Raw genomic sequence first — 24,939 nt, forward strand, 5'->3', positions numbered from 1 at the left:
AGGTAGTCCCAAGAAATCCTCTTCATTAGGGAAGACTTTTTGCTGGAATTCCTTCTTCTTCCTTGATCACCCCTAAGAAATTCAGAGAAACCTGGGTACCTTGACAAGTACATGGATAGGAGAGGTTTAGAGGGCTATTGGCCAAACAAAGGCATGTGGGACTAGTTTGCTAGACAATGCAGACATCATGGACAAGTTGGTTTGTAGGTCCTGTTTCTATACTGTAACAGTAATATTATTACTACTAGTAGTAGTAGTAGTAATTCTACTAGTGCAATCACTCGAGTCGAGTAATATGTTCTTCAAAGGGGAGTTGTCTGCTGGTGGGTCCCCTGTTGTCTGTAGAGGCTGATCCAGGATCCAGATAACTGGGATTTTAGGGTGGATTCCCTTTATATAGAATGCTTGTGTGTGACTCTGTCTAACATGGAAAGGCTGATGTATGGGCAACCACCATTCGGTCCTTGACAGTCTGGGGTCAGGATCCAATTATGGTGCTATAGAGCAATACTGGTTCACTTCAACCAAATCAGCACAGTCTGGGGATCCATTACAGGACACAAATGATTTGCCTGATGTGTATGAGTGAGGTACGTGAGCCGGTTGCATCTCAGACTTCTGAGATTGTCATTCTGTGGGATAACCCAGCATAAACTGGATTTAGATCGTTCATTTTTTGTTACCCTTACTTCACCTCAATGCCTCAAAATGTCACTTCTGTTAGTGAGGGCTCAGTTTAGTTTCAACCAGTCCTTTTTCATTAAAAGAATTGAACAGATGAAAAAATGCTATTCACATTTACAGAAGGTCGAGAAATTTTTCAAAGACCTGTTACACTTTTGTATGTAAAAATCTAGAGAAGAAATGAAATTCAAATCACTCAAATACTTCTTAATAAATTAGAGATTAAATAGTGACATTTACAAATGCAGTACTATGTTCAGGTGCAGTTTTTAATTTAAAATGTTTATTGTTATCAGGCTATTGAGACATGTTCAGTTTCACTGCTGTAATTGTTTTCTTGAATCAAAATGATCATGGAACCACTTCTGCACACTGCACCCAATCACCACAACACCAATTGGAGTCAGGTTATATTATACACTCTCAATCAAGCTACATCAGCTTAAAGTGCAATCAGAATAAAGAGGCTGTCAGTCCAGGTATGCTCTTTATTACCCAGGAGCAATGCAGCAGAATTTCCAAACTGCTTTGATTTATTTTCAGATTATTGTGCCAGAATAAAGCAGACCATCCACTTCAGAGGTATTCATCTCCTCCATGAATTGACCTTTTAATCTTGCATCAGCACACCTCACTTACTGGCAGGTTCCAGGCTCAGCAAAAATGCTGCTGTTTGACCAGGCGTGAAGTGAAGGAGGCTTGGTTAACTTCTCGTTCCCCTCACTCCCTTCATTAACCCTTAGCTTGCCCTTTCTCGTACAGATTTGGTGCTTGTCATATTAGAGTGACAGGGCCAAATAGAATTATTTAAAATTTACTTTTAATAATATGTGACATAAGAAATAGAATGGGAGAAAAGATTGTGCAATAGATATAAGAGTGAATATGAGTAAGGAATAGTAAGACTGATTGGAAAAGGAAATAGCGAACTGTAGAACGCACATCCTGATGGTCTGTTTATTGTTTATTGTCGCTGGTGATTTTAACCACGCGAACCTTAAGTCAGTGCTCCCCAAATTCCATCAGTATGTGGACTTTGCAACGAGGGGGGGAGAACACATTGGACCTGGTTTACACAAACATCCCCGACGCGTACCGGGCTGAGCCCCGCCCCCACCTCGGATACTCAGACCACATCTCTGTTATGCTAATCCCAGCATACAGACCGCTTGTCAGGCACTTCAGACCAGTTCAGAAGCAGGTGAAAACCTGGCCAGCAGGAGCCATCTCTGCTCTTCAAGACTGCTTTGAGCACACTGACTGGCACATGTTCAGGGAGGCTGCAACCGATGGCGACTCTACCAACTTAGAGGAGTACACAGCATCAGCGACCAGCTACATCAGCAAGTGCATTGATGATGTTACTCTGTCCAAGACCATCACTAGACGCACTAACCAGAAGCCATGGATGACCGCGGAGGTGCGTGCGCTGCTGAGGTCCCGCGACTCCGCCTTCAGAGCAGGCGATAAGGCAGCTTTAACAACAGCAAGGGCCAAACTGTCCCGGGCCATCAGAGGGGCAAAGTGTGCACACACCCAGCTAATCCACAGTCACCTCCAGGACAGCAGCAACACACGGCACATGTGGAAGGGCATCCAGGACATCACCAATTACAGGACAACATCACCTGACTGTGCAGGTGATGCCTCCCTCCCAAATGCGCTGAATAACTTATACGCCCAGTTTGAGGTGGAAAATGATGTGGCGGCGAGGAAGTCCACCCCTCCTATGAATGACCAGGTGCTGTGTCTCTCCGTGGCCAACGTGAGAAGAACCCTGTGCAGGGTCAACCCACGGAAGGCTGCTGGACCAGACAACATCCCTGGTAGAGCGCTCAGAGGATGTGCAGACCAGCTAGCAGATGTTCTCACTGACATCTTCAACATCTCCCTGAACAGCAACATCGTTCCAACGTGCTTCAAGGCTGCCACCATCGTCCCCGTGCCGAAGAAGTCTTCAGTGTCCTGCCTAAATGACTACCGTCCCGTTGCACTTACATCCATCATCATGAAGTGTTTCGAGAGGCTTGTCATGAGGCATATCAAGTCCCTGGTGCCCCCCTCACTGGACCCCCTGCAGTTTGCGTACCATCCCAACTGCTCAACAGATGACGCCATTGCCACCACCCTCCACCTGGCCCTAACCCACCTGGACAAAAAAGACACATACGTTCAGATGCTGTTCATAAACTGATTGGAAAGCTGATCCTACTGGGCCTGAACACTTCCCTCTGCAACTGGATCCTAGACTTCCTGACTGGGAGACCTCAGTCAGTCCGGATCAGGAGCAGCATCTCCAACACCATCACACTGAGCACAGGGGCCCTCCAGGGTTGCATGCTCAGTCCACTGCTGTTCACTCTGCTGCCCCACCACTGTGCTGCAACACACAGCTCGAACCATATCATCAAGTTCGCTGATGACACAACCATGGTGGGTCTCATCAGCAAGAACGACGAGTCAGCTTACAGAGAGGAGGTGCAGCGGCTAACGGACTGGTGCAGAGCCAACAACCTTCTCTGAATGTGAACAAAACAAAAGAGATGGTTGTTGACTTCAGGAGGGCACGGAGCGACCACTCTCCACTGAACATCGACGGCTCCTCAGTAGAGATCGTAAAGAGCACCAAATTTCTTGTTGTTTACCTGACGGAGAATCTCACCTGGTCCCTCAACACCAGCTCCATAGCAAAGAAAGCCCAGCAGCGTCTCTACTTTCTGCAAAGGCTGAGGAAAGTCCATCTCCCACCCCCCATCCTCATCACATTATACAGGGGTTGTATTGAGAGCGTCCTGAGCAACTGCATCACTGCCTGGTTCGGAAATTGTACCATCTCGGATCGCAAGACCCTGCAGCGGATAGTGAGGTCAGCTGAGAAGATCATCGGGGTCTCTCTTCCCGCCATCACAGACATCTACACTACACACTGCATCCGCAAAGGAAACAGCATTATGAAGGACCCCATGCACCCCTCATATAATCTCTTCTCCCTCCTGCCATCTGGGAAAAGGCTCCGAAGCATTCGGGCTCTTATGACAGTTTCTTCCCCCAAGCTACCAGACTCCTCAATACCCGAAGCCTGGACTGACACCTTGCCCTACTGTCCTGTTTATTATTTATTGTAATGCTGGTACTGTTTTTTTGCACTTTATGCAGTCCAGTGTAGGTCTGTAGTCTAGTGTAGCATTCTCTGTGATTTTTTTATTACATAGTTCAGTCTAGTTTTTTGTACTGTGTCAAGTAAGCCATGGTCCTGAAAAACATTGTCTCATTTTTACTATGCACTGTACCAGCAGTTATGGTCGAAATGACAATAAAAGTTGACTTGACTTGACTGGGTGAAAGAAGAATAATTTAGAGGAGCAGTGAGAATGATTGTGAGTAAAAGTGAGAATAACTGTGCATGGGAGGTTGAAAGATTTTATGAAGGAAATGGTGAAAAAGATTGACAGAGTATGAGGGAAAGGGTTTGAAAATCATTCTGATTTGAACTGTTTTTTGATTGTAATTTTGAGGAAAAAAGAATATATTAACACCAGAGCATGCACTAGTTATTTGACTAATCCAGTGGGGGGTGGGGAACCTTTCTATCTACTGAACAGGACAGTCAAGCTTTGGTTTAATGTCTCAACTGAACAAGAAGATACAGAACAGTTTGGATCACCATCATAAACACGAGGAATACTGCAGATGCCAGATATCTTGAGCAAAGCACACAAGGTACTGGAGGAACACAGCAGACAGGCAGCATCTATGGAAGGAATAAACAGTTTTGGGCTAAGACTATTCATCAGGACTGGAAAGGATGGGGGCAGAAGCCAGAATCCTGGTGACTAGTCTCAGTCAAAATGTCCACTGTTTATTCCCTCCGTAGATGCTGCCTGACTTCCTAAGTTCCTCTTGGGTCTCCATCAGTTCTGTTTTGGGTGTTAGCCTGGATAATGCCCTAAGCCCTCTGAGTGGGGTAAAAATTAAATGACAGCCTTCAATATGAATGCTGTCACCATACCGGGAAGTAATCACTCTGCACCAATGCACAACTTGCAGGATGTCTGCACACTAATAGCTAGTCAGATACTATGGTACACACTGTGAATGAAGAAGAAAATGTGTGTGTGTGTGTGTGTGTGTGTGTGTGTGTGTGTGTGTGTGTGTGTGTGTGTGTGTGTGTGTGTGTGTGTGTGTGTGTGTGTGTGTGTGTGTGTGTGTGTGTGTGTGTGTGTGTGTGTAAAAAGCGGCACTATTTACTAATTGCTTTTCCCATTATGAAATAGACAAAGCCCACTGTGTAATGATTTGATCTGTACAAACAGTATGCAAAACAAGCTTTTCACTGGGTCTTGCTACATGTGACAATAATAAATGAATACCCCTCCCAGAGCTGGATGGATAAAGACCCCTTAAGGGGGTTGTAGCCTCATGCACTTAGTCATTGTTTGAACCACACCTTACAACATTTCAGCCCAGATCTACCTAACTGCAAACAGTGGATATTTGTGCATAAGCAAAATGCAAGGCAAAGTAAAATAAAACACTACAAAATGGAATACATTTTAGCTGAATCAGCACTATTCTGAAATAAACCTTCCTCACTCCTTAACCTTCAAGGCATTGAAGTCATTTAAATTTCAGCACATTCTTGCAAGTGAATAATTGTATTTGAGATTCTGCATGTGCCAATTATAGGTTTTCTGCATAGCTAACCTAAAGGTCAAATGTCAGATTATTCCTAATGCATGCAAAGTTTTCATAATGAGAAAAAGACTTCTGTTTTGAAATGCTTTCGCAATGTGTTTGCTGCTTACATTTCAATGAGACTATAAATCAAACGAGTATGATACGCTTTAGTGAACTTTACCATCTTACCTGACCGGACAACAAACTCTTCAGCTCATTGTGATAACTACTGAGTTTTGAACTCAGAACTTTCCTGTGGAAATAGAAGTTTCCCATTTACCACAACGAAGAAGCAGATACTTATGACGTTTTATGAAATGCTGCTAAACTTAAAGCTTTTGAAGGTTAGTAGAAATAAATCTGTATAAAATAATCGCTGAACCTTTTACCTTCAGTTTTGCAAAACATGACTTTGAAGATGTGAAGGATTACAAACATAATTACGATATTAGATTCACTTCTAAACCACTTGGAAGGTTACAAATTAAGGCAACATCAATCTTCATGTCACATGTTACTAGGCCAAGATTAAAATGGTGGCTGATTATTCCTTACGAGATCTCAAAATAGAGAATAAAGTTTTGTTTAAAATCTGGACCACACTTATCCAGAATTGGCAACCGGTGATCATCTGAAACTTGTACCAGCTGACCTGGGAAGTCAATGGAAGTAGGTCCTGGGGCCTATTGACACTTGATCACTGCTTCAAGTTATTCCACAGCCTGGTTAAACGAGCAAAGGGATCACCAGCAGCAATGCTCAAGTAAGGGTCAGAAAGTACATTGTGTGTGTAGGAGAGAGCCAGACACATTTATGGTGGCATGGAAACCTGCTGGTACTGATTTACACAAGGTTACTTCAACATAGGTAAGAAGATAGAGGATAAATCAATGCTCCAGAAAGGCAGGGAGATAATTGGAAAGGGTTGAGGGTAGAGCTAGGGGCAGAGACATTGCGGCAAAGAATAGGTTTAAAGAAAGATTGTTAACTTACTTTCTTGCATCAGGCAGTATTGCTGGAAAAAAGTGCTTACAGAACAATAATAATTATTATAACAATAATAAGGGGAACCTGAGGGGGATCTTCTTCACTCAGAGGGTGGAACAAGCTGCCAGCAGAAGTGGTGAACATCAGTTCGATTTCAACGTTCAAGAGGATTTTGGATAGGTACCTGGATGGGAGGGGCATGGGGGGCTATGGTCCAGATCCGGGAAGATTGGTCTAGACAGTTGAGCATAGACTGGATGGACCAAAGGGCCTCTTTCTGTGCTGTTGTTCTCTATGACTCTAATGTATTTTGGCATATAAAATGCAAGGCTCAGCAGTTCACCTACTGGGCAAAAGTAATTTGACAAAACTTTGGAAAGCTCTTGTTTTTAGGAGGAAGCAGGAAGTTGGCAGGGAAAACCAGTTGTACGAATCAGATCCCACTAAGCTTCCATTGTATATCTCACTGTGTTACAATTAATCCCCTGCAAGTCCTCTGGAAGCAGAGATGAGCTCTCACATTTATGTCTGGGGCAAGAACTCCATTCATCAATTCTTACCTGGAGAGGCCCACTTTACAGACACTGGTTTCCATGGCAAAAGACTGAAGTGCAGATGAATCCTGGTCATCCATGTTCTGTTGGATAAATTTGCAGGATACAGTTATATGGGAGACACGGTTGATATTAGGGCTAATAGACCACTCATAGATCTTTTGTCTTCAAAACAAAAATGCAATGAAAGAAAGTGCAGAGAAAAATTCTGACCTACCGTTCGAGCCAACACTCGTTGAAGGTGACTGTGTCTAAGCAGCTGTAGCTTAATGTCTTTTCCAAGCTTCATGTAAAACTGCAGGCACTCGTGACTCCCTAAAGTACAAGAACTAAACCAACAAGATATAATTAAAGACATAGACAGTCATAATGTACTTTCTATAGGCAAACCCGTGCCATTAAATCCTGTAAGATGCTTGCAAATTCTTTTTGGACCCAGCAGCACTGTGTTTCAAAATGAAAGGTGAGATGGTGAGTGAAGTTACTGAAACATACCTCTCAGCTTCAATTCCACAAAGAACAATAGTTGGAAAACTTGCAGCCACACTTCTTCTTATTTCCCCAACTTATCTCCTGGCAATATATATGATCCTGAAATAGTGTATAGAGTTTAGATGCCAGCATTGTTGCTGTTGGCTGAATGGCTCCCATTGTCACAGAGTTTCTTCATTGTATGAAATACGATTTCATACAACACAGGAAACAGCACGGTATAGGACTTCCTTCCCATGATGTTGTGCCAACCTTTTAGCCTTCTTCCACAATCAATCTGACCCTTCCCTTCCACATAGCCATCTAGTTTTCTATCATCTTTGCGCCTTTCAAAGGATTTCGAAATGCTCCTAATGTATTTGGCTCTACCACCACCCTTGGCAGGGAATTCCATGCACCCGCCTTCTCTGTGTAAAAACTTATGTCTGGCATTCCCCCTACACTTTCCTCCAGTCACCTTAAAATTTTGCCCTCTTATATTAGCCGTTTCTGCACTGGGAAAAAGTGTCTGGCTATCCACTCAACAGCTGCCTCTTAACATTTTGTACATCTCTGCCAAGCCATTTCTCATCCTCCTTCGCTCCAAAGAAAAAAGCCCTATCTTGCTCGGCCTGTCATCATAGGACATGCTTTCTAAACCAGGTAGCATTCTGGTAAAACTCCTCTGCACCCTCTCTAAAGTTTCCACATCCTTTCAGTACCTGTTTCCTATGTTCAGTTTTGCAGCATCACATAATTAACTTAACATTAATTAACAATAACGAGAATACATTGTACATGTGAGATAATATTTAAATCATTGAAGGGGCCAACAAAGATAATTCTAAGTCTTTAGAATCTGTAAGCAAATTAATTTTTGACTTTTAAAAGATTTCAATTTCAAAATAACATTTTTATTTTAGAACATTTGTTTTCAGCATCTATCCAAAGCCACCTGCAGTAAGTGACTCACCTCCTGACATCCCAGTGTTTTTTCACCATTTACATTGCACATATTAGGAAGGTGTTGGAATACTGTCTACTTGCAAAGCTGAGTGTAGTCCCAATGACATTCAAAAAGCTCAGCACTGAACAGGACAAAGCAGCCCATTGCTTGTAACACCATCCACCACCCTATATACCCATCCTTCCCTCATTAATGCACAGTAGCTGCAGAGTGTACCATCCGTAAAATACCCAACAGTTACTTGCCCAGGCTATTCCCAAACTTATGACAAGAGTCTCAGGCGTAGTGATACACTAATACCTTCCAATTAACTTCCTTATCATACTTCATCCTGATTTGGAAATGAATCACTGGAGTTAAATACAGGAATCCTGCCCCAGGAGCAGCATTTTTCATCAGGACTTGAGGGGATCAAGAGGCAGCTCACTTCTATCATTCCAAGAACCGTTGGACCATTAATCAGTCTCCTCCGCTCAATCTGCCAGGGCCAGACTTCACATGCTGGGATAGGCAGATCCCCTACTCCACCAAGGGTTGAAGACCCATTGGCTATCCTCACCTGGTTTGGTGCATCTGCTGAGACGGTTTACTGGGGTGTGGCCACTGCAGGTGTTAAAGCTACTTGGAGCCACAGGTGAGAGGAGAGCTGAGCACCAGGTGGGAACCAAGGGTGGACAAGCTGCCCTGAAGGTGCACAGCAGGTCCTCCCATCAGAGGTGCTATCCCTCCCTAGACACCCCATACACCCATGGAAACATATAGCAGACCAAAAAGGATCATTAAACCATCTCAGAGACTGATTGAAAGTTGTTGAGTGGATATGGGACTGTATTTGCTCATTACAATTGAAGTTGAAAGTTCGAAAAAAAAAGAAATGGGACAAATATCTTTGATGGAAAGGATTATTGTTCCTGGTAGGTTTATTAGGACATATTATTGTTTTTGATTTTCATTAAAGGGAGGTGATATGGTATTATGTGTGCATAAAAGTACATGCTGGTGGAGTTTTTGCTCTCTGTGTGTTCTAAAGGGAAGGGGCGTAAGGCCGTCAGCCCATCCTGTAAAATATAGAACACATTGTGGAAATAGTAAAGGAGAAATCCTTTACCACCGTGTGTGATGGTTAAAAGGAGTTCATGACCTTCAAGCCTACCAGCGGTAAAATCCAGAAGTAAACTATTAAGCACAAGTTGCAAGTCAAAATTCAAAACTTGCATTTGGAACTGCCAATTTACAGGAGAGTTAGCTTGGGTCATTGCAGAGATTAAATCTACAGAACAAGATTCAGAGAGGCAATTAATGGCATACGATTCTGGGAAGGCTTTGGGCAACATTTACAAGATCTAATGAACATTGACTTCTGTAATTTCCTGTAATTTTCCCCTCCTCCCTCCCTCCTCTCTCTTTCTTTTTTCAATTCCACATACTGGCTCCCCTTGCACCCTTTCTCTTCTCCTCACCTGCCCTTTACCCCTCCCCTCCACCATCCCTTTATCCCATGGTCAACTCTCCTCATCTATTAGATTCCTTCTTCTTCTTCAGTCCCTTACCTCTTACACCTACCACTTCCAAGCTTCTCACTTCATTCCTTCTCCCCCACCACCCACCTTCTACCTCATCTGGTTTCATCTATAACCTGCTAACTTGTACTTCTTCCCCTCCACCACCTTCTTAATCTGATTTCTTCTCCCTGAATTCTCAGTCCTGATGAAGTGTCTTGGCCAGAAAAAGCAACTGTTTATTCCTCTCCCCAGATTCTGCCTGACCTGCTGAGTTCCTCCAGCATTTTGAGTGTGTTGCACAAGACTAGTCTGAGATACACTTAGCAGGGATATAGATTTCTTGTTAGAAGATCAACATTACTTCTACAAATGTATAGGCAGTAAGCTCAGTCCTTAAGTTAGAGCCATGATAGATCAAGGTGTGTGAAGACCTGTTTCTTCAATGTATCAATTGGCTATGCACAATGTAAGACATCAAAAAGATCATATTAACATCCCCATCCTCTGCAATTTGTAAATTTGCAGGTAAATTTGTTCTCCTCTCACAATGTCAAAGAGAATTTGACAAAATAGATGCAGCCATCAGGTCTTTCTGAAAATTAACTGCAACCAAACAGTAGTGTGACCTTTTACATTGTCTCACTATCAGGAGCACATCTGGAGGATCACATTTCATTAATTCAGCGACATCCACGCACTTGGTGAACACCATCAGCAAGACTGGGTCATCAAACCAGGACATGTGAAACAGAATCAACAGAGCTAGGAGTGTCTTCAGGAGCTTGAACATCAAGATACAAAACCACAGAACCAAATTCAACATAGGTCAGTCCTGTGCACTTTCAACATTATCTTATAGAGCAGAATACTAGGAAATTACATATTTCAATTAAGGTTTTTTTTATTTCATAGAATTTACCTCAGGAAAATCATCTGTATCTTCTGGCCCAGAGCTATTTCAAACGAAAAAATGTTATACAATCAAGAAGATATGAGTGCCTTCACTACCAGGAGACAGTAGAGATGGATTGGCCATGAATCATCACTGGCAAGCTAAAAGAAGGACATCTGAAAGCAGCTAGATGAAAAACTGTGAAACATAGGTGTTGCTGGAGAAACACTGAAAGATTTCTCAGGAACAGACAGTGATTGAAAACCTTCATCATTGCCCTAAGTGCCAGAGGTATGATAAATTGAAAGAAAAATAAATGGAAACCTCCATAATCCATCTCAATTGAGAGTGCTAAAGGCTTCTGTATTGCATAACTGCCAGTGAAAAGGCAGAAGTAAAGGCACACCTTGAAGTTTTAGTCACATTCAAGTGACGCAGAACCTTTACCTGAAATGTTAATGCTCCCTCTGCTTCCATAGGTGCTGGCTCACGTGCTGAGATTTTCCAGCAGATTTTGTTTTGATTATCACCCTGAGGGATCACGATTGACCAGAAACTCAAGCAGATCAGTTACATTAACACTGTGGCATCAGAAACAGGCCAGCACTTTTTGCAGCAAGTGGCACAAATCCTGATATCTGAAAGACTTTTCACCTCCTATGAGGCACAATTAAGAATGTGTGCACGCAATGCTTTCCATTTACCCAGATCAGTGCAGCTTCAACAACATCCAAGAAAGTCAAGGAAAAGCAGATTTTTGATTTGCATCTCACAATCCACTCTAAATGTTGGTTCCCCCTGTCACTGCCCCTCTGAGCTGTGATAAGTAAAATCCAGCTTGGTGATTACAGTTGCTTTTCTTGAACCCACCGTTTCTACTGGCAAGGATTCGGCAGCAGCCTTAATGGTTACACCACCAGCCGAATGTTATATATCCACAGAGCCTCACTATACAGTTTTATAAGATTGCTTTTATATTTAGATTATACTGCTTTTATGTTTTTATGCTTACTGTGTTTTTGTGATTCTGCACTGAATCCAGAGTAACAATCTTTTCGTTTTTCCTTACACATTCTTTGTGCACTGAAGAATGACAATAAAAAAATCTTGAAACTTGAATCTTGATAGCTCCCCTCCAAAGGTGCAAATGACTTTGACTTGGAAATAATTGCCTTCCTTCATTGTAATAGGATCTAAATCTTGGAATTTGATATACCCAAGGGTATTGTGAGAGCATCTTTACCAGGACAGTGTTGGTTCACGAAGGACTATTTCCTCAATAAATCTCAGTTTTTCCAATAATAGCTATGTCCCAAAAAATGAATCAATGTAAAAAAAAATGTTTGGCTTGCATGAAAAGACTGCAAAAGCTACTAATGACACTTAATATACACAAGACAAATCAAATCCAGCCTTTTACTGTCTGAAGAACTACTTTCAATCATGAAAGAGATGGAAGATGTCATCTAAAGAACTCATTTATAATCTGACTTAATCTCACTAATGATATCCTGTTTAGGTTCCCATCATGACTCTCAACTGCAGCTTTATCATCACCTTGTTCCAAACATAGACATGAGCAAAATTCTGCCAAGTCGATATTTGGGAGTTTGATGAGGGTGATATGTCTGAATGTAAAGAGAAGGACATTAGCCTTACTATTATTGATAGTCAATGAATGGTACGTGTAAAGTGAAACTATAACTTGCCACCTATCACTCTTCATCCAAATGTTGACTAGATCTTGATCTACAAATGCACACACTACACTTGGCTTCAAACAATAATCTGTTCAATTGTGATATCAAAAATCTCTGAAGAAATGGTTGATTGGAATCAGAGGGTGAACATTCTGGCTGTTGCCCATTCCTGAGGAATATCAACATTGGGAGAGTAGACAAAAACACTTTCAGTGCATATTCCTCAGCCCTCTTTTCGACAGATGCTTCATTAATATCTTTACCCCCATCAAAAAGTCAGCAGTAGTGACCTTTGCAAACAATTGCATGGTTTTCACTTCTATTTACAACTCTTCAGATAACGACAGTGTAACAAAATCCATACACAAAGATCACAGTACCACTTAAGCCTGAACTGGTGTAGAAAACAATATTTGCACCTTACAAACAGCATCCAAAGGCCATCTCCAAAAAACAGGGGTCCACACTCCTTTCCTATCAGATTCCTTCCTCTCCAGCCCCACCTGGCTTTACCTATCACCTTTCAGCTAGCCTCCTTCCCCTCCCCTCCCCTTTTTATTCTGGCATCTTCTCCCTTCCTTCTCAGTCCTAAAGAAGGCCTTGCCCTGAAATGTTGACTGTTTATTCTTTTTCATAGACATTGTTTGACCTGCTGAGTTCCTACATTTTGTGTGTGCTGCTTTGGATTTCCAGTATCTACAGACTTTCTTATGTTTACAGTTATCATCTTTTGGTAACATTCGTTGTTATTATCACCACAAAGTGCAAGGAGCATCATGAACAAAGCAGATCAGCTTAGAGCGTGGATTAGTATTTGGAGCTATGATACTCTGGCCATTATAGAGACTTGGATGGCTCAAGGGAAGGAATGGCTACTTAGAGTGCCAGGCTTTAGATGTTTCAGAAAGGACAGGGAGGGAGGCAAAAGAGAGAGAACTGCTGATCAGAGATAGTGTCACTGCTGCAGAAGAAGAGGAAGTCATGGATTGTCTACTGAGTCTCTGTGGGTGGAAGTTAGAAACAGTAAGGGGTCAATAACTCAACTGGGTGTTTTTTATAGACCACCCAATAGTAACAGGGACATCAAGGAACAGATAGGGAGACAGATTCTGGAATGGTGCAGTAATAACAGGGTTGACGTGATGGGGATTTTAATTTCCCCAATATTGATTGGCATCTCTCTAGAGCGAGAGGTATCGATGGAGTAGTGTTTGTTAGGTGTGTTCAGAAAGGTTTCCTGACACAGTATAAAAGGTCTACAAGAGGAGAGGCTGTACTTGATCTGGTATTGGGAAATGAACCTGGCAGAAATGTGGCAAATATTCAGGGGATATTTGAGTGGAGTTCTGCACAGGTACATTCCAATGAGACAGGGAAAGGATGGTAGGGTGCAGGAACCGTGATGTACAAAGGCTGTTGAAAATCTAGACAAGAAAAGAAAAGTTTACAAAAGCTTCAAAAAAACTAGGTAATGATAGAGATCTAGAAAATTATAAGGCTAGCAGGAAGGAGCTTAAGAATGAAATTAAGAGAGCCAGAAGGGGCTATGAGAAGGCCTTGGTGAGTAGGAATAAGGCAAACCCCAAGGTAGTCAACAAGTATGTGAAGAGTAAGAGGATCAGATGTGAGAGAATGGGACCAATCAAATGTGACAGTGGAAAAGTGTGTATGGAACTGGAGGAGGTAGTGGAAGTACTTAATGACTACTTTGCTTCAATATTCAGTATGGAAAAGGATCTTGGTGACTGTAGGGGTGACTTACAGAGATTGAAATGCTTGAGCATATAGACAAGAAAAAGGATGTGTGGGAGCTTTTGGAAAGCATCAAGTTGGATAAGTCACCGGGACCAGACGAGATATACCCCAGGCTACTGTGGGGGGTGAGGGAGGAGCTTGCTGAGCCTCTGGCGATGATCTTTGCATCATCAATGGGTACGGGAGAGGTTCCAGAAGATTGGAGGGTTGCAGTTGTTGTTCCCTTATTCAAGAAAGGGAATAGAGATAGCCCAGGAAATTATAGACCAGTGAATCTTACCTCAGTGGTTGGTAAGTAGATAGAGAAGATCCTGAGAGGCAGGATTTATGAACATTTGGAGAGGCATAATATGATTATGTGGCGACCCACTTACTAGCACCCTGAACCGGCTCACAATTAGCCAGCGCGCTGGCACAAAGGCTAGGTCCGCAACAAAGGGAGAAAGCCTGAGGGGGTGTCAGTATGTGCCTCTCGAAGCATCCGCGCGGGGGAGGGCGGATGGAGGGAGGTTTTAATGCAAGGCTGTGAAGTTCGAATAAACTTTATCTTTGACTGCAGTTTACCGACTCCGTGTCGTTATTTCAGCGCTGCGTGTAGCACACCGCTACAATTGGTGACCCCGACGGTCCAAACGTTTTTGGACCAGAGATGAACGACGCCGCATCTGTTCATGCGGTTTCCTTGAAACTGCCAAGCTTCTGGACGCTACAACCTCACCTATGGTTCCAGCAAGCAGAAGCCCAATTCCACGTTCGGCAGATAACCTCAGAGGACACCCGTTACTACTATGTGGTGAGCTCCCTCGACCAGGACGCAGCGGCCCAGGTCGCGGAGTTCGTACAGTCTCCCCCGGCGGACGGCAAGTACACGGAATTCAAAGCCCTGCTCATAAGGACTTTCGGGCTCTCCCGCCGCGAGCGAGCTGCCTGTTTACTGCACCTGGATGGCTTGGGAGACAGGCCCCCATCAGCTTTAATGAATGAGATGTTGTCTCTGGCCGACGGACACACACCCTGACTCATGTTTGAGCAGGCATTCCTGGAGCAGCTGCCCGAGGACATACGCCTGCTGCTGTCCGACGCGGATTTCAGCGACCCCTGGAAGGTGGCAGCCCGGGCGGACATGCTGTGGAACGCCAAGAAGGTGAGTGGGACGTCTGTTGCACAGATCACCAGGCCACGCTCCCAGCAGCAAACCAGACCCGGCCCGGCCACAGAGCCCGCTAACCCCAGAGGCAGGGGTGGGGAGCCCAACGAACAATGGTGCTTCTACCACCAGCGGTGGGGCGCAGAAGCCCGCCGTTGTCGCCCGCCCTGCCAGTTCCCGGGAAACGCCAGGGCCAGCCGCCGCTGATGGCTACAGCGGCTGGCCATCGGGATAGCCTCCTGTATGTCTGGGACAAGCAGTCGGGACGCCGGTTTTTGGTCGACACCGGAGCCGAGATCAGCGTCTTACCTCCGACGAGTTACGACACCCACAACAGAGAACTGGGTCCCACCCTGAGGGCCACGAACGGCAGCACAGTAAGGACCTACGGCACCCATACGGTGCGGCTACAGTTCGGCTCCAGCCAGTTCACGTGGGACTTCACACTGGCCGCTGTAGCCCAACCGCTTCTGGGTGCGGATTTTTTGTGGGCTCACAGCCTACTGGTCGACCTGCCCAGGAAGAGACTGGTTCACGCCGAGACCTTTCAGACGTTCTCCCTGGGTGCAGCCCAGTTACCAGCCCCTCACCTTGGCTCCATCACGCTGTCCGACAACGACTTCACCAGGGTCCTGGCGGATTTCCCATCGGTTCTGGCATCGCAGTTCGTGGCAGCCATGCCCCGACACGGCGTACAGCACCACATCCCGACCCAGGGACCACCCCTCCATGCCCGTGCTCGGCGGATTCCCCTGGACAAGCTCCGACTGGGGAAGGAGGAGTTCAAGAGGATGGAGGAATTGGGGATCATCCGGCAGTCCGACAGCCCATGGGCCTCCCCCCTGCACATGGTGCCCAAAGCGACAGGGGGCTGGAGACCGTGCGGTGACTACCGCAGGCTGAACGAGGCTACAACACCGGACCGCTACCCTGTGCCGCACATTCAGGACTTTGCAGCAAACCTGCACGGCGCACGGATCTTCTCCAAGGTAGACCTCATCCGCGGATACCATCAAATCCCGATGCATCCGGACGACGTCCCCAAAACGGCTCTCATCACCCCGTTCGGCCTTTCTGAGTTCCTCCGCATGCCGTTCGGCCTGAAGAATGCCGCACAGACGTTCCAGCGGTTGATGGACGCGACCTGGATTTCGCATTCATCTATTTGGACGACATCCTCATAGCCAGCAGCAGTCGTCAGGAGCATCTGTCCCACCTCCGACAACTCTATGCCCGGCTGAGTGACTACGGTCTAACAATCAACCTGGCCAAATGCCAGTTCGGGCTCGACACCATTGACTTCCTGGGCCACAGGATTACCACAGACGGGGCAACCCCTCTGCCCGCTAAGGTAGATGCGGTCCGCCATTTTCCCCGACCCACCACGATCAAAGGCCTTCAGGAATTCGTGGGTATGGTAAATTTCTACCACCGCTTCCTCCCTTCAGCTGCCCGGATCATGCGCCCCCTGTTCGCCTTGCTGTCCGGTCCGGGCAAGGACATTACCTGGGAAAAGGAGTCCGCCGCCGCTTTCATTCAAACAAAGGATGCCTTGGCGAACGCCGCGATGCTAGTGCACCCCAGAATGGACGTCCCTACCGCCCTCACAGTGGACGCATCTAACACGGCAGTCGGTGGGGTACTGGAGCAGCTCATCGCGGGCCGCTGGCAACCCCTGGCATTTTTCAGCAAACACCTGCGGCCACCCGAGCTCAAATAGGGTGCTTTCGACCGGGAACTGTTGGCGCTATACCTGGCAATCCGGCATTTCAGGTACTTCTTAGAAGGTAGGCCCTTCACCGCGTTCACGGACCACAAACCGCTTACCTTTACATTCACGAAGGTGTCCGATCCCTGGTCGTCCCGCCAGCAGCGCCATCTGTCCTACATCTCTGAATACACGACGGACGTCCGGCACGTCTCGGGTAAGGACAATGTCGTGGCGGATGCGCTCTCTCGCCCTAACATTCATGCCCTGTCCCAAGGGGTAGACTTTGAGGCGCTGGCAGAGGCACAGCAGGCAGATGAGGAGATCCCTAGTTACAGGACTGCAGTCTCCGGTTTGCAGCTCCAGGACCTCCCCGTAGGCCCAGGTGAGAGCACCCTACTCTGTGACGTCGCCACCGGCCAGCCCCGTCCCGTCGTCCCGCCACCTTGGCCACAACGTGTTTTCGACTCTATTCATAACTTGGCCCACCCCTCCATCCGCACTACCATCCGGATGGTCTCCAGCAGGTTTGTTTGGCAGGGACTCCGCAAGCAGGTCCGTGAATGGGCCAGAACGTGCATGCACTGCCAGACGGCCAAGGTGCAGCGGCACACCAAAGCCCTACCGCAGCAGTTCCACCCCACCCACCGGCGTTTCGACCACATTCATGTGGATATCGTGGGCCCCCTGCCAGTGTCGTGCGGAGCGCGGCACCTCCTAACTATCATAGACCGGTTCACAAGATGGCCAGAGGCGGTCCTGCTCACCGACACCACCTCCGAATCCTGTGCCCGAGCACTGATCGCCACCTGGGTATCTCGCTTTGGTGTACCGGCCCACATTACCTCCGACAGAGGCGCCCAGTTCACCTCCAGCCTGTGGTCAGCGATGGCCAGCCTGTTGGGGACTCAGCTGCACCACACCACTGCCTACCACCCACAGTTGAATGGACTAGTGGAGCGTTTCCACCGTCACCTGGTCGGCTCTCATGGCCCGCCTGCGAGGAGCCAACTGGGCGGACGAGCTTCCCTGGGTCCTACTCGGCATCCGCACGGCGCCCAAAGACGATCTGCACGCTTTGTCGACCGAGTTGGTGTACGGCGCACCCCTGGTCATTCCCGGGGAGTTCATACCAGCCCCAAGGGGGCAAGAGGAAGAACCTGCAGCAGTCCTGGGCAGACTACACGAGAGACTCGGTGCCCTGGCCCCCATACCCACTTCGCAGCATGGGCAGCACCCGACCTGCGTACCCAAAGACCTGCAGAACTGTAAGTTTGTGTTTGTACGGAAGGGCGGGCATTGGCCACCGCTGCAACGGCCCTAAGAGGGGCCGTTTACGGTGCTCAGGAACAACGGGTCCACGTTCGTGCTGGACGTTGGGGGGAGAGAGGAGGTTTTCACGGTGGACCGACTCAAGCCGGCCCATGTAGACCTGGCGCAACCGGTCGAGTTTCCGGCACCGCGGCGCAGAGGCCGACCTCCCAAACAGGGTCTGGCCCAGACTGTGGACATTGGGGGGTGTATTGCTGGTTCTGGGGGGGGGGGGGGGGGGTGGTTATGTGGCGACCCACTTACTAGCACACTCGAACCGGCTCACAAACAGCCAGCGCGCTGGCACAAAGGCTAGGTCCGCAACAAAGGGAGAAAGCCTGAGGGGGTGTCAGTACGTGCCCCTCGAAGCATCTGCGCGGGGGAGGGCGGATGGAGGGAGGTTTTAAAGCAAGGCTGTGAAGTTCGAATAAACTTTATCTTTGACTGCAGTTTACCGACTCCGTGTCGTTATTTTAGCGCTGCGTGTAGCACACCGCTACAATTAGGAATAGTCAGCATGGCTTTGTCAAAGGCAGGTTGTGTCTTATGAGCCTGATTGAATTTTTTGAGGATGTGACTAAGCACATTGATGAAGGTAGAGCAGTAGATGTAGTGAATATGGATTTCAGCAAGGCATGTAATAAGGTACCCCATGCAAGGCTTATTGAGAAGGTTAGAGGTGTGGGATCCAAGGGGACATTGCCTTGTGGATCCAGAAATGTCTTGCACACAGAAGGCAAAGTGTGGGTGTAGACAGGTCATATTCTGCATGGAGGTCGGTGACCAGTGGTGTGCTTCAGGGATCTGTTCTGGGACCCTTACTCTGTATGATTTTTATAAATGACCTGGATGAGGAAGTGGAGGGATGGGTTAGTATTTTTGCTGATGACACAATGGTTGGGGATAGTGTGGAGGAGCTGTCCGAGGTTACAGTGGGACATCAATAGGATGTAAAACTGGGCTGAGAAGTGGCAGATGGACTTCAACCCAGAAAAGTGTGAGGTGGTTCAATTTGGTAGGTCAAATATAATGGCAGAATATAGTATTAATGGTAAAACTCTTGGAAGTGTGGAGGATTAAAGGGATCTTGGGGTTTGAGTCCATAGGACACTTAAAGCTGTTGTGCAGATTGACTGTATGGTTAAGAAGGCATACGGTGCATTGGCCATCATCAACTGTGGGATTGAGTTCAAGGGCCGAAAAGTAATGTTACAGCTATATAGGACCCTGGTCAGACCCCACTTGGAGTACTGTGCTCAGTTCTGGTCACCTCACTACAGGAAGGATGTGGGAATTATAGAAAGGGTTCAGAGGAGATTTACCAGGATATTGCCTGGATTGGGGAACATGTCTTATGAGAATAGATTGCGTGAACTTGGCCTTTTCTCTTTGGAGTGATGGAGGATGAGAGGCGACCTGATAGAGCTGTATTAAGATGATGAGGGGCATCGATCTTGTAGATAGTCAGAGGCTTTTTCCCAGGGCTGAGAAGACTAACATGAGAGGACACAGTTTTAATCTGCTTGGAAGTAGGTACAGAGGAGATGTCAGGGATAAGTTTTCTACGCACAGAGTGTGAATACGTGGAATGGGATGCTGGCGACGGTGGTGGAGATGGATACAATAGGGTCTTTTAAGAGACCCCTGGATAGGTACATGGACCTTAGAAAAGTAGAGGGCTATGGGTAACCTGAGGTAATTTCTAAAGTACATGCTTGGCACAGCATTGTGGGCCGAAGGGCCTGTATTGTGTTGTAGGTTTTTCTATGTTTCTATGAAGTTCCCTAACATCAAAAATTCTGAGAGTTTCCATTGTTCAGAAACTTAATGGAGCAGCTATATGCATATAGTGGAAGCAATCAGTGGTTGTTCCTTTGTGAATGACTCTCCTCTTGACCCCACATTGGCTCATTTCAGATTTGTGATGGAAAACAAACCACTAGACTGGGAAGTGTAGTCCCAACAACAGTCAAAAAGGTCAACAGTGCCCATGGCAAAGTGGTCAACTTAATTTAGACCCTGTACATCATCCTAACTCCAGCACTCCTTCTAGCACCAATAGACAAAAGCTACACCGTGCACCATACCTCTTCCCACCCTGCCACTTTTTAAAATACCACCCCTTTCTCTCAGTTCTTCCGTCTCTGACACATATGCTCTCAGGATGAGGCTATTCATCCCAGAACTACTGAAATGTCCTCCTTCTTCAAAGAAAGGGGCTTCTCTTCCTCCACCATCAACACTGTCCTCACTGCTTCTCTTCTATGTTGCACAGATCTGCCCTTACCCCATCTTCCTGCCACCACACCAGGGACAGGGTTCCTTTTGCTCTTACCTACCACTCCAGGACATTATTCTTTGTAACTTCCACCATCTCCAACAGGATCCCACCCTCAAGCACATTTTCCCTCCTCCTCCCAGTTTCCACTTTCCGCAGGGATCTCTACCTACACGGCTTCCTTGTCTATTCATTCCTCCCCAATGATCTCCCTCTTGGTACTTACCCATGCAAGTGGAACAAGTGCCACACCTGCTGCTACACTTCCTTCCTCACTACCATTCAGGGTCCCGAACAGCCCTTCCAGGTGAGGCAACATTTCACCTGTGAGTCTGTTGGGGTCATCAGCAGTACCTGATGCTCCCGCTTTGGCCTCCTGTATATCAGTGAGACCAGACATAGATTGGGAGTGCATTTCACCAAGCACTTCTGCTCTGTCCACCACAAAAAGCAAGATCACTTGGTGGCACCCATTTCAATTCTACTTGTCAATCCCATTCCAACACGTCAGTCTATGGCCTCCTCTACTGTTGTGATGAGGCTACACTCAGTTTGCAGGAGCGACACCTTAATTCCATCTGGGTAGTCTTCAACCTGATGCAATGGATATTGATTTCTCGAACTTCCAGTAATTTCCCTCCCTTTCTCCATTCCCCACTCCTGTTTACCTTGCTCACCTTATCTCCTTACCTGCCCATCATCTCCCTCTGGTGCTCCTCCTCCTTCCCTTTCCTCTACAGCCTTCTGTCCTATCCTATCAGATTCCCTCTTCTCCAGTCCTTTATCTCTTTCACCAATAAACCCCAGCTCCAACCCCAATAAACATCACACCTCCTCCTCTCCCTGTTTAACCTATCACCTTGGACTTATTCCTCCCCTCTCCCAACCTTCTTAATCTGACTTCTCTTCCTGTCCAGTCCTGATGAAGGGTCTCAGCTTGAAATGTCAAGTTTTCTCTTTCGCATAGATGCTGCCTGGCCTGATGAGTTCTTCCAGCATTTTGTGTGTGTTGATTTGGATTTCCAGCATCTGCAGGGTTGCTTGTGTTTGTGCCTGTGCACCATCAATATGATTTAATGTAGCAACACATTCATGGCTCTCTGACTACACCTCCCAAATCCTTGTTTCTCTATCCACCAAAAGCACAAAGTTAGCAGGCAAGTGGGAGAACCACCATGTACAAACTTCCCTTACAGACCAGCTTTACTTGGATAGGTATCACCATTCATTTCATTGTGGCTGGGCCAAAAATTATAGAGCTCTTTATCTGATACCATGAGAAGCTCTGCATCAGCTCAAGAGCTGGTTAGGAGTAGGTGATAAATGCTGCCCTTATCCCTGAAGTCCACAGAATAGGAAAATAAAATATAGTGACACAAAGAGTTCACTAATACCAGTTGTGTCTACATGATCTGGACTGTATGTACCATCAGTCACCCACAACTATGCATGATGATTAACGAGAAGTGCAGCAATGTGGCTGAGTGTGACAATTTGTTGTATCTTTACAGGGCAATTAGGGGTGACAATAAATTCTAGTCTTGTTAGTGAAAACACAGCTTGGAAATAAATTAACAAAAGCATTCTTGAATGCTACAGTTGTCAAAACAACAAAATTACCTGTAATAAAATGAAGCCAACACTGTTCTGCCAGGAGAGGAGTGAAAGTAATATTCTTCATAGCTTCAGTTGTGATTATTGCTCCATTGCAGTGATCAACTGCTATACAAAAACTAATCTCCTGCATATTGTTTCTTGTGCACTAGGCACAAATGAACATTGCTGAATGTAAACAATTTGGGAGAATGTTAAGTGTCTTTTGATGAGTGGGATCTTAAAATTCATCCCATTTTCAATGGAACTTATCCAATTTGGATTCATGGGTAACTTAATTGAAGATTTGTGCAACAGGAAAATGAAATATTAATTGATTTTGGAATGAGACATTGATTGTAGGGGCTTTAATGTTTTTCCTTTTCAGTAATTGGTTTGTACGTAGATGCAACAGGTCTTCAATGTACTGTTTCATCTCATGAGTGTTCTTACCTGCATGGGAGCTGATTTGGTGAATAAATTGCAGTTGCTTGATAGAGCATGTATGGAAAGAATTAAACCATTAACATTTTGGCCTAAGGCCTGACATCAGGACTGGAAAGATGGGTGGGGGAAGGGGGGATGAAGTGAGAAGCTAGAAGTTGATTAATGGAAAAAGTAAAGGGTTTAGCAAGAAGGAATCTACTGGAGCATCACACACAAAATGCTGGTAGAACACAGCAGGCTAGGCAGCATCTATAGGGATAGTATTACTATCTTTCTTTTCAGTTAGTCCTGATGAAGGGTATCGGCCTGAAATGTCGACAGCGCTTCTCCCCATAGATGCTGCCTAGTCTGCTGTGTTCTACCAGCATTTTGTGTGTGTTGTTGTTTGAATTTCCAGCATCTGCAGATTTCCTTGTGTTTGATCTACTGGAGCATGTTTGCTCTATCTGCAACAGGCAGGAGTTCCTGGTAGCCAGCCATTTCAATTCCACTCCCCATTCCCCATGTCAACATGTTGATCCATGACCTCTGCTACTGCCATGATGAGGCCACTCTCAGAATGGAGGAACAATACCTCATAATCTGTCTGGGCAGCCTCTAACCTGACGGTATGAAAATTGATTTCTCTGGCTTCCATGATTTCTCTAACTTCTGGTAAAAAATTTCACTTCCTTCCCTCTTCTCTCTTTTTCTATTTCCTATTCTACCTCAACTCTTACACCTTCTCTTCTCTACATTTACCTACCACCTCCCTCTGGTGCCCCTGCGCTTTCCCTTTTCCCGTAGTTCACTCTCCTCTCCTCACAGATCCCTTCTTCTTCAGCCTATTACCTCTTCCACCTAACACCTCCCAGCTTCAGACTTCATCCACCCCTCCCAACCCACCTACCTTCCCCCTCACCTGGCTTGATAACTTAATCTGATTTATTGTATTGAGCTCAATATTTGAAATTCCCAAACCATCCATCACATTGGGTATGTGGTTTTAACTATCTTCTATGTGAAACTTAGACACACATCTTAATTCAATACCTTTGTTATAACACAGATTTTGCACAAACAACTTACTTCTGTAAAACTTCTTCAGCATCGCAGAGCTTTAAAACGTAATCATTGTTGGCCTCAGAATGTTGTTGCGCATTGCACAAGGTCATGTGAATGAGCTCCGCGACTGTAGAGCCAGCTGAAAAGATTAAAGGATACAATTTGCTAGAATGTTGAAGAGCTTGTTATTTTCTGCCGTATTCTTGTTCACTGAGATGGACCAGAGTCAACAACACTACTAACTGCACTACTGTCAATGCAATGTTATTCTGGACAAAAGTAGTTTTCTAATTACTTTTTAACTTGCTCTTCTGCAGTAGATGGAGAGTCTATCTTGATGTAGCATCAGGGCTGCCTGTATGGACATTAAGCCACTGATATAATGAGAAAGGAACAATACATACAAAATTCTTAACTACAAAAAAAAGTGTGAAATCATGGATGGGACAAGCAAACATATTGGACATGGGTTATTTTATAATTCTTCAGTTAGAACAAAAACGTAGCATGCCATGTTCGTGTTGGAATGTGTGGCAGGCTTACGCATTGCTCTCAGCACAACCTTGCAAGTGTTGGTAGTTAACACAAATGATGCATTTCACTGTATGCTGCAATGTATGCATGACAAATAAATTTGAACCTTGACTCTTAAGTAACCTGGTCACATACCCTGGGGTTGTTGTAGATAGGCTGTAAGATTGTCAGAGGTTACAGCACATCATCAATAGGATGCCGAACTGCACTGAGAAATGGCAGATGGAGTTGAACCCAGGTAAGTGTGAAGTGGTTCATTTTGGTAGGCAAATTTGAAGACAGAATATAATATTAATGATAAGATTCTTGGCAGTGTGGAGGTTCAGCGAGATCTTGGGGGTCCATGTCCATAGGAGACTCAAAGCTTGACGGTGTTGTTAAGAAGGCATATGGTGTGTTGGCCTTCATCAACCATGCGATTGAGATCAAGAGTCATAAGGTAATGTTACAGCTATGTAGGACCTTAGTTAGAATCCACTTGGAGTACTGTGTTCAGTTCTGGTCACCTCACTACAGGAAGGACATGGATACTATAGAGAGAGTGCAGAGGAGATTTACAAGGATGTTGCCTGGATTGGGGAGCATGCCTTATGAGAATAGGTTGAGTGAGCATGGCCTTTTCTCTTTGGAGTGAAGGAGGATGAGAGGTGACCTAGTAGACATGTATCAGATGATGATCATCTGGATA

General features: G+C 45.7%; 1 protein-coding gene across 5 annotated transcripts in view; it reads right to left on the minus strand.

Moving 5' to 3' along the window:
- LOC140738611 (phosphatidylinositol 3-kinase C2 domain-containing subunit gamma-like) overlaps positions 1-24,939 on the minus strand; it is a 261,872-nt gene that overhangs the window by 198,659 nt on the left and 38,274 nt on the right. For all 5 annotated transcript variants that reach the window (XM_073066155.1, XM_073066156.1, XM_073066158.1 and 2 more), the window contains 4 exons: positions 23,742-23,856; positions 7,120-7,231; positions 6,909-6,985; positions 5,551-5,614 (listed from right to left, as the gene is read on the minus strand). In XM_073066155.1, the coding sequence (XP_072922256.1) occupies positions 5,551-5,614; positions 6,909-6,985; positions 7,120-7,231; positions 23,742-23,856 (368 nt within the window). The remainder of the gene's footprint in view (positions 1-5,550; positions 5,615-6,908; positions 6,986-7,119; positions 7,232-23,741; positions 23,857-24,939) is intronic.

This window comes from Hemitrygon akajei, chromosome 14, assembly GCF_048418815.1.
Source record: "Hemitrygon akajei chromosome 14, sHemAka1.3, whole genome shotgun sequence".
Classification (NCBI taxonomy): Eukaryota; Metazoa; Chordata; class Chondrichthyes; order Myliobatiformes; family Dasyatidae; genus Hemitrygon; species Hemitrygon akajei.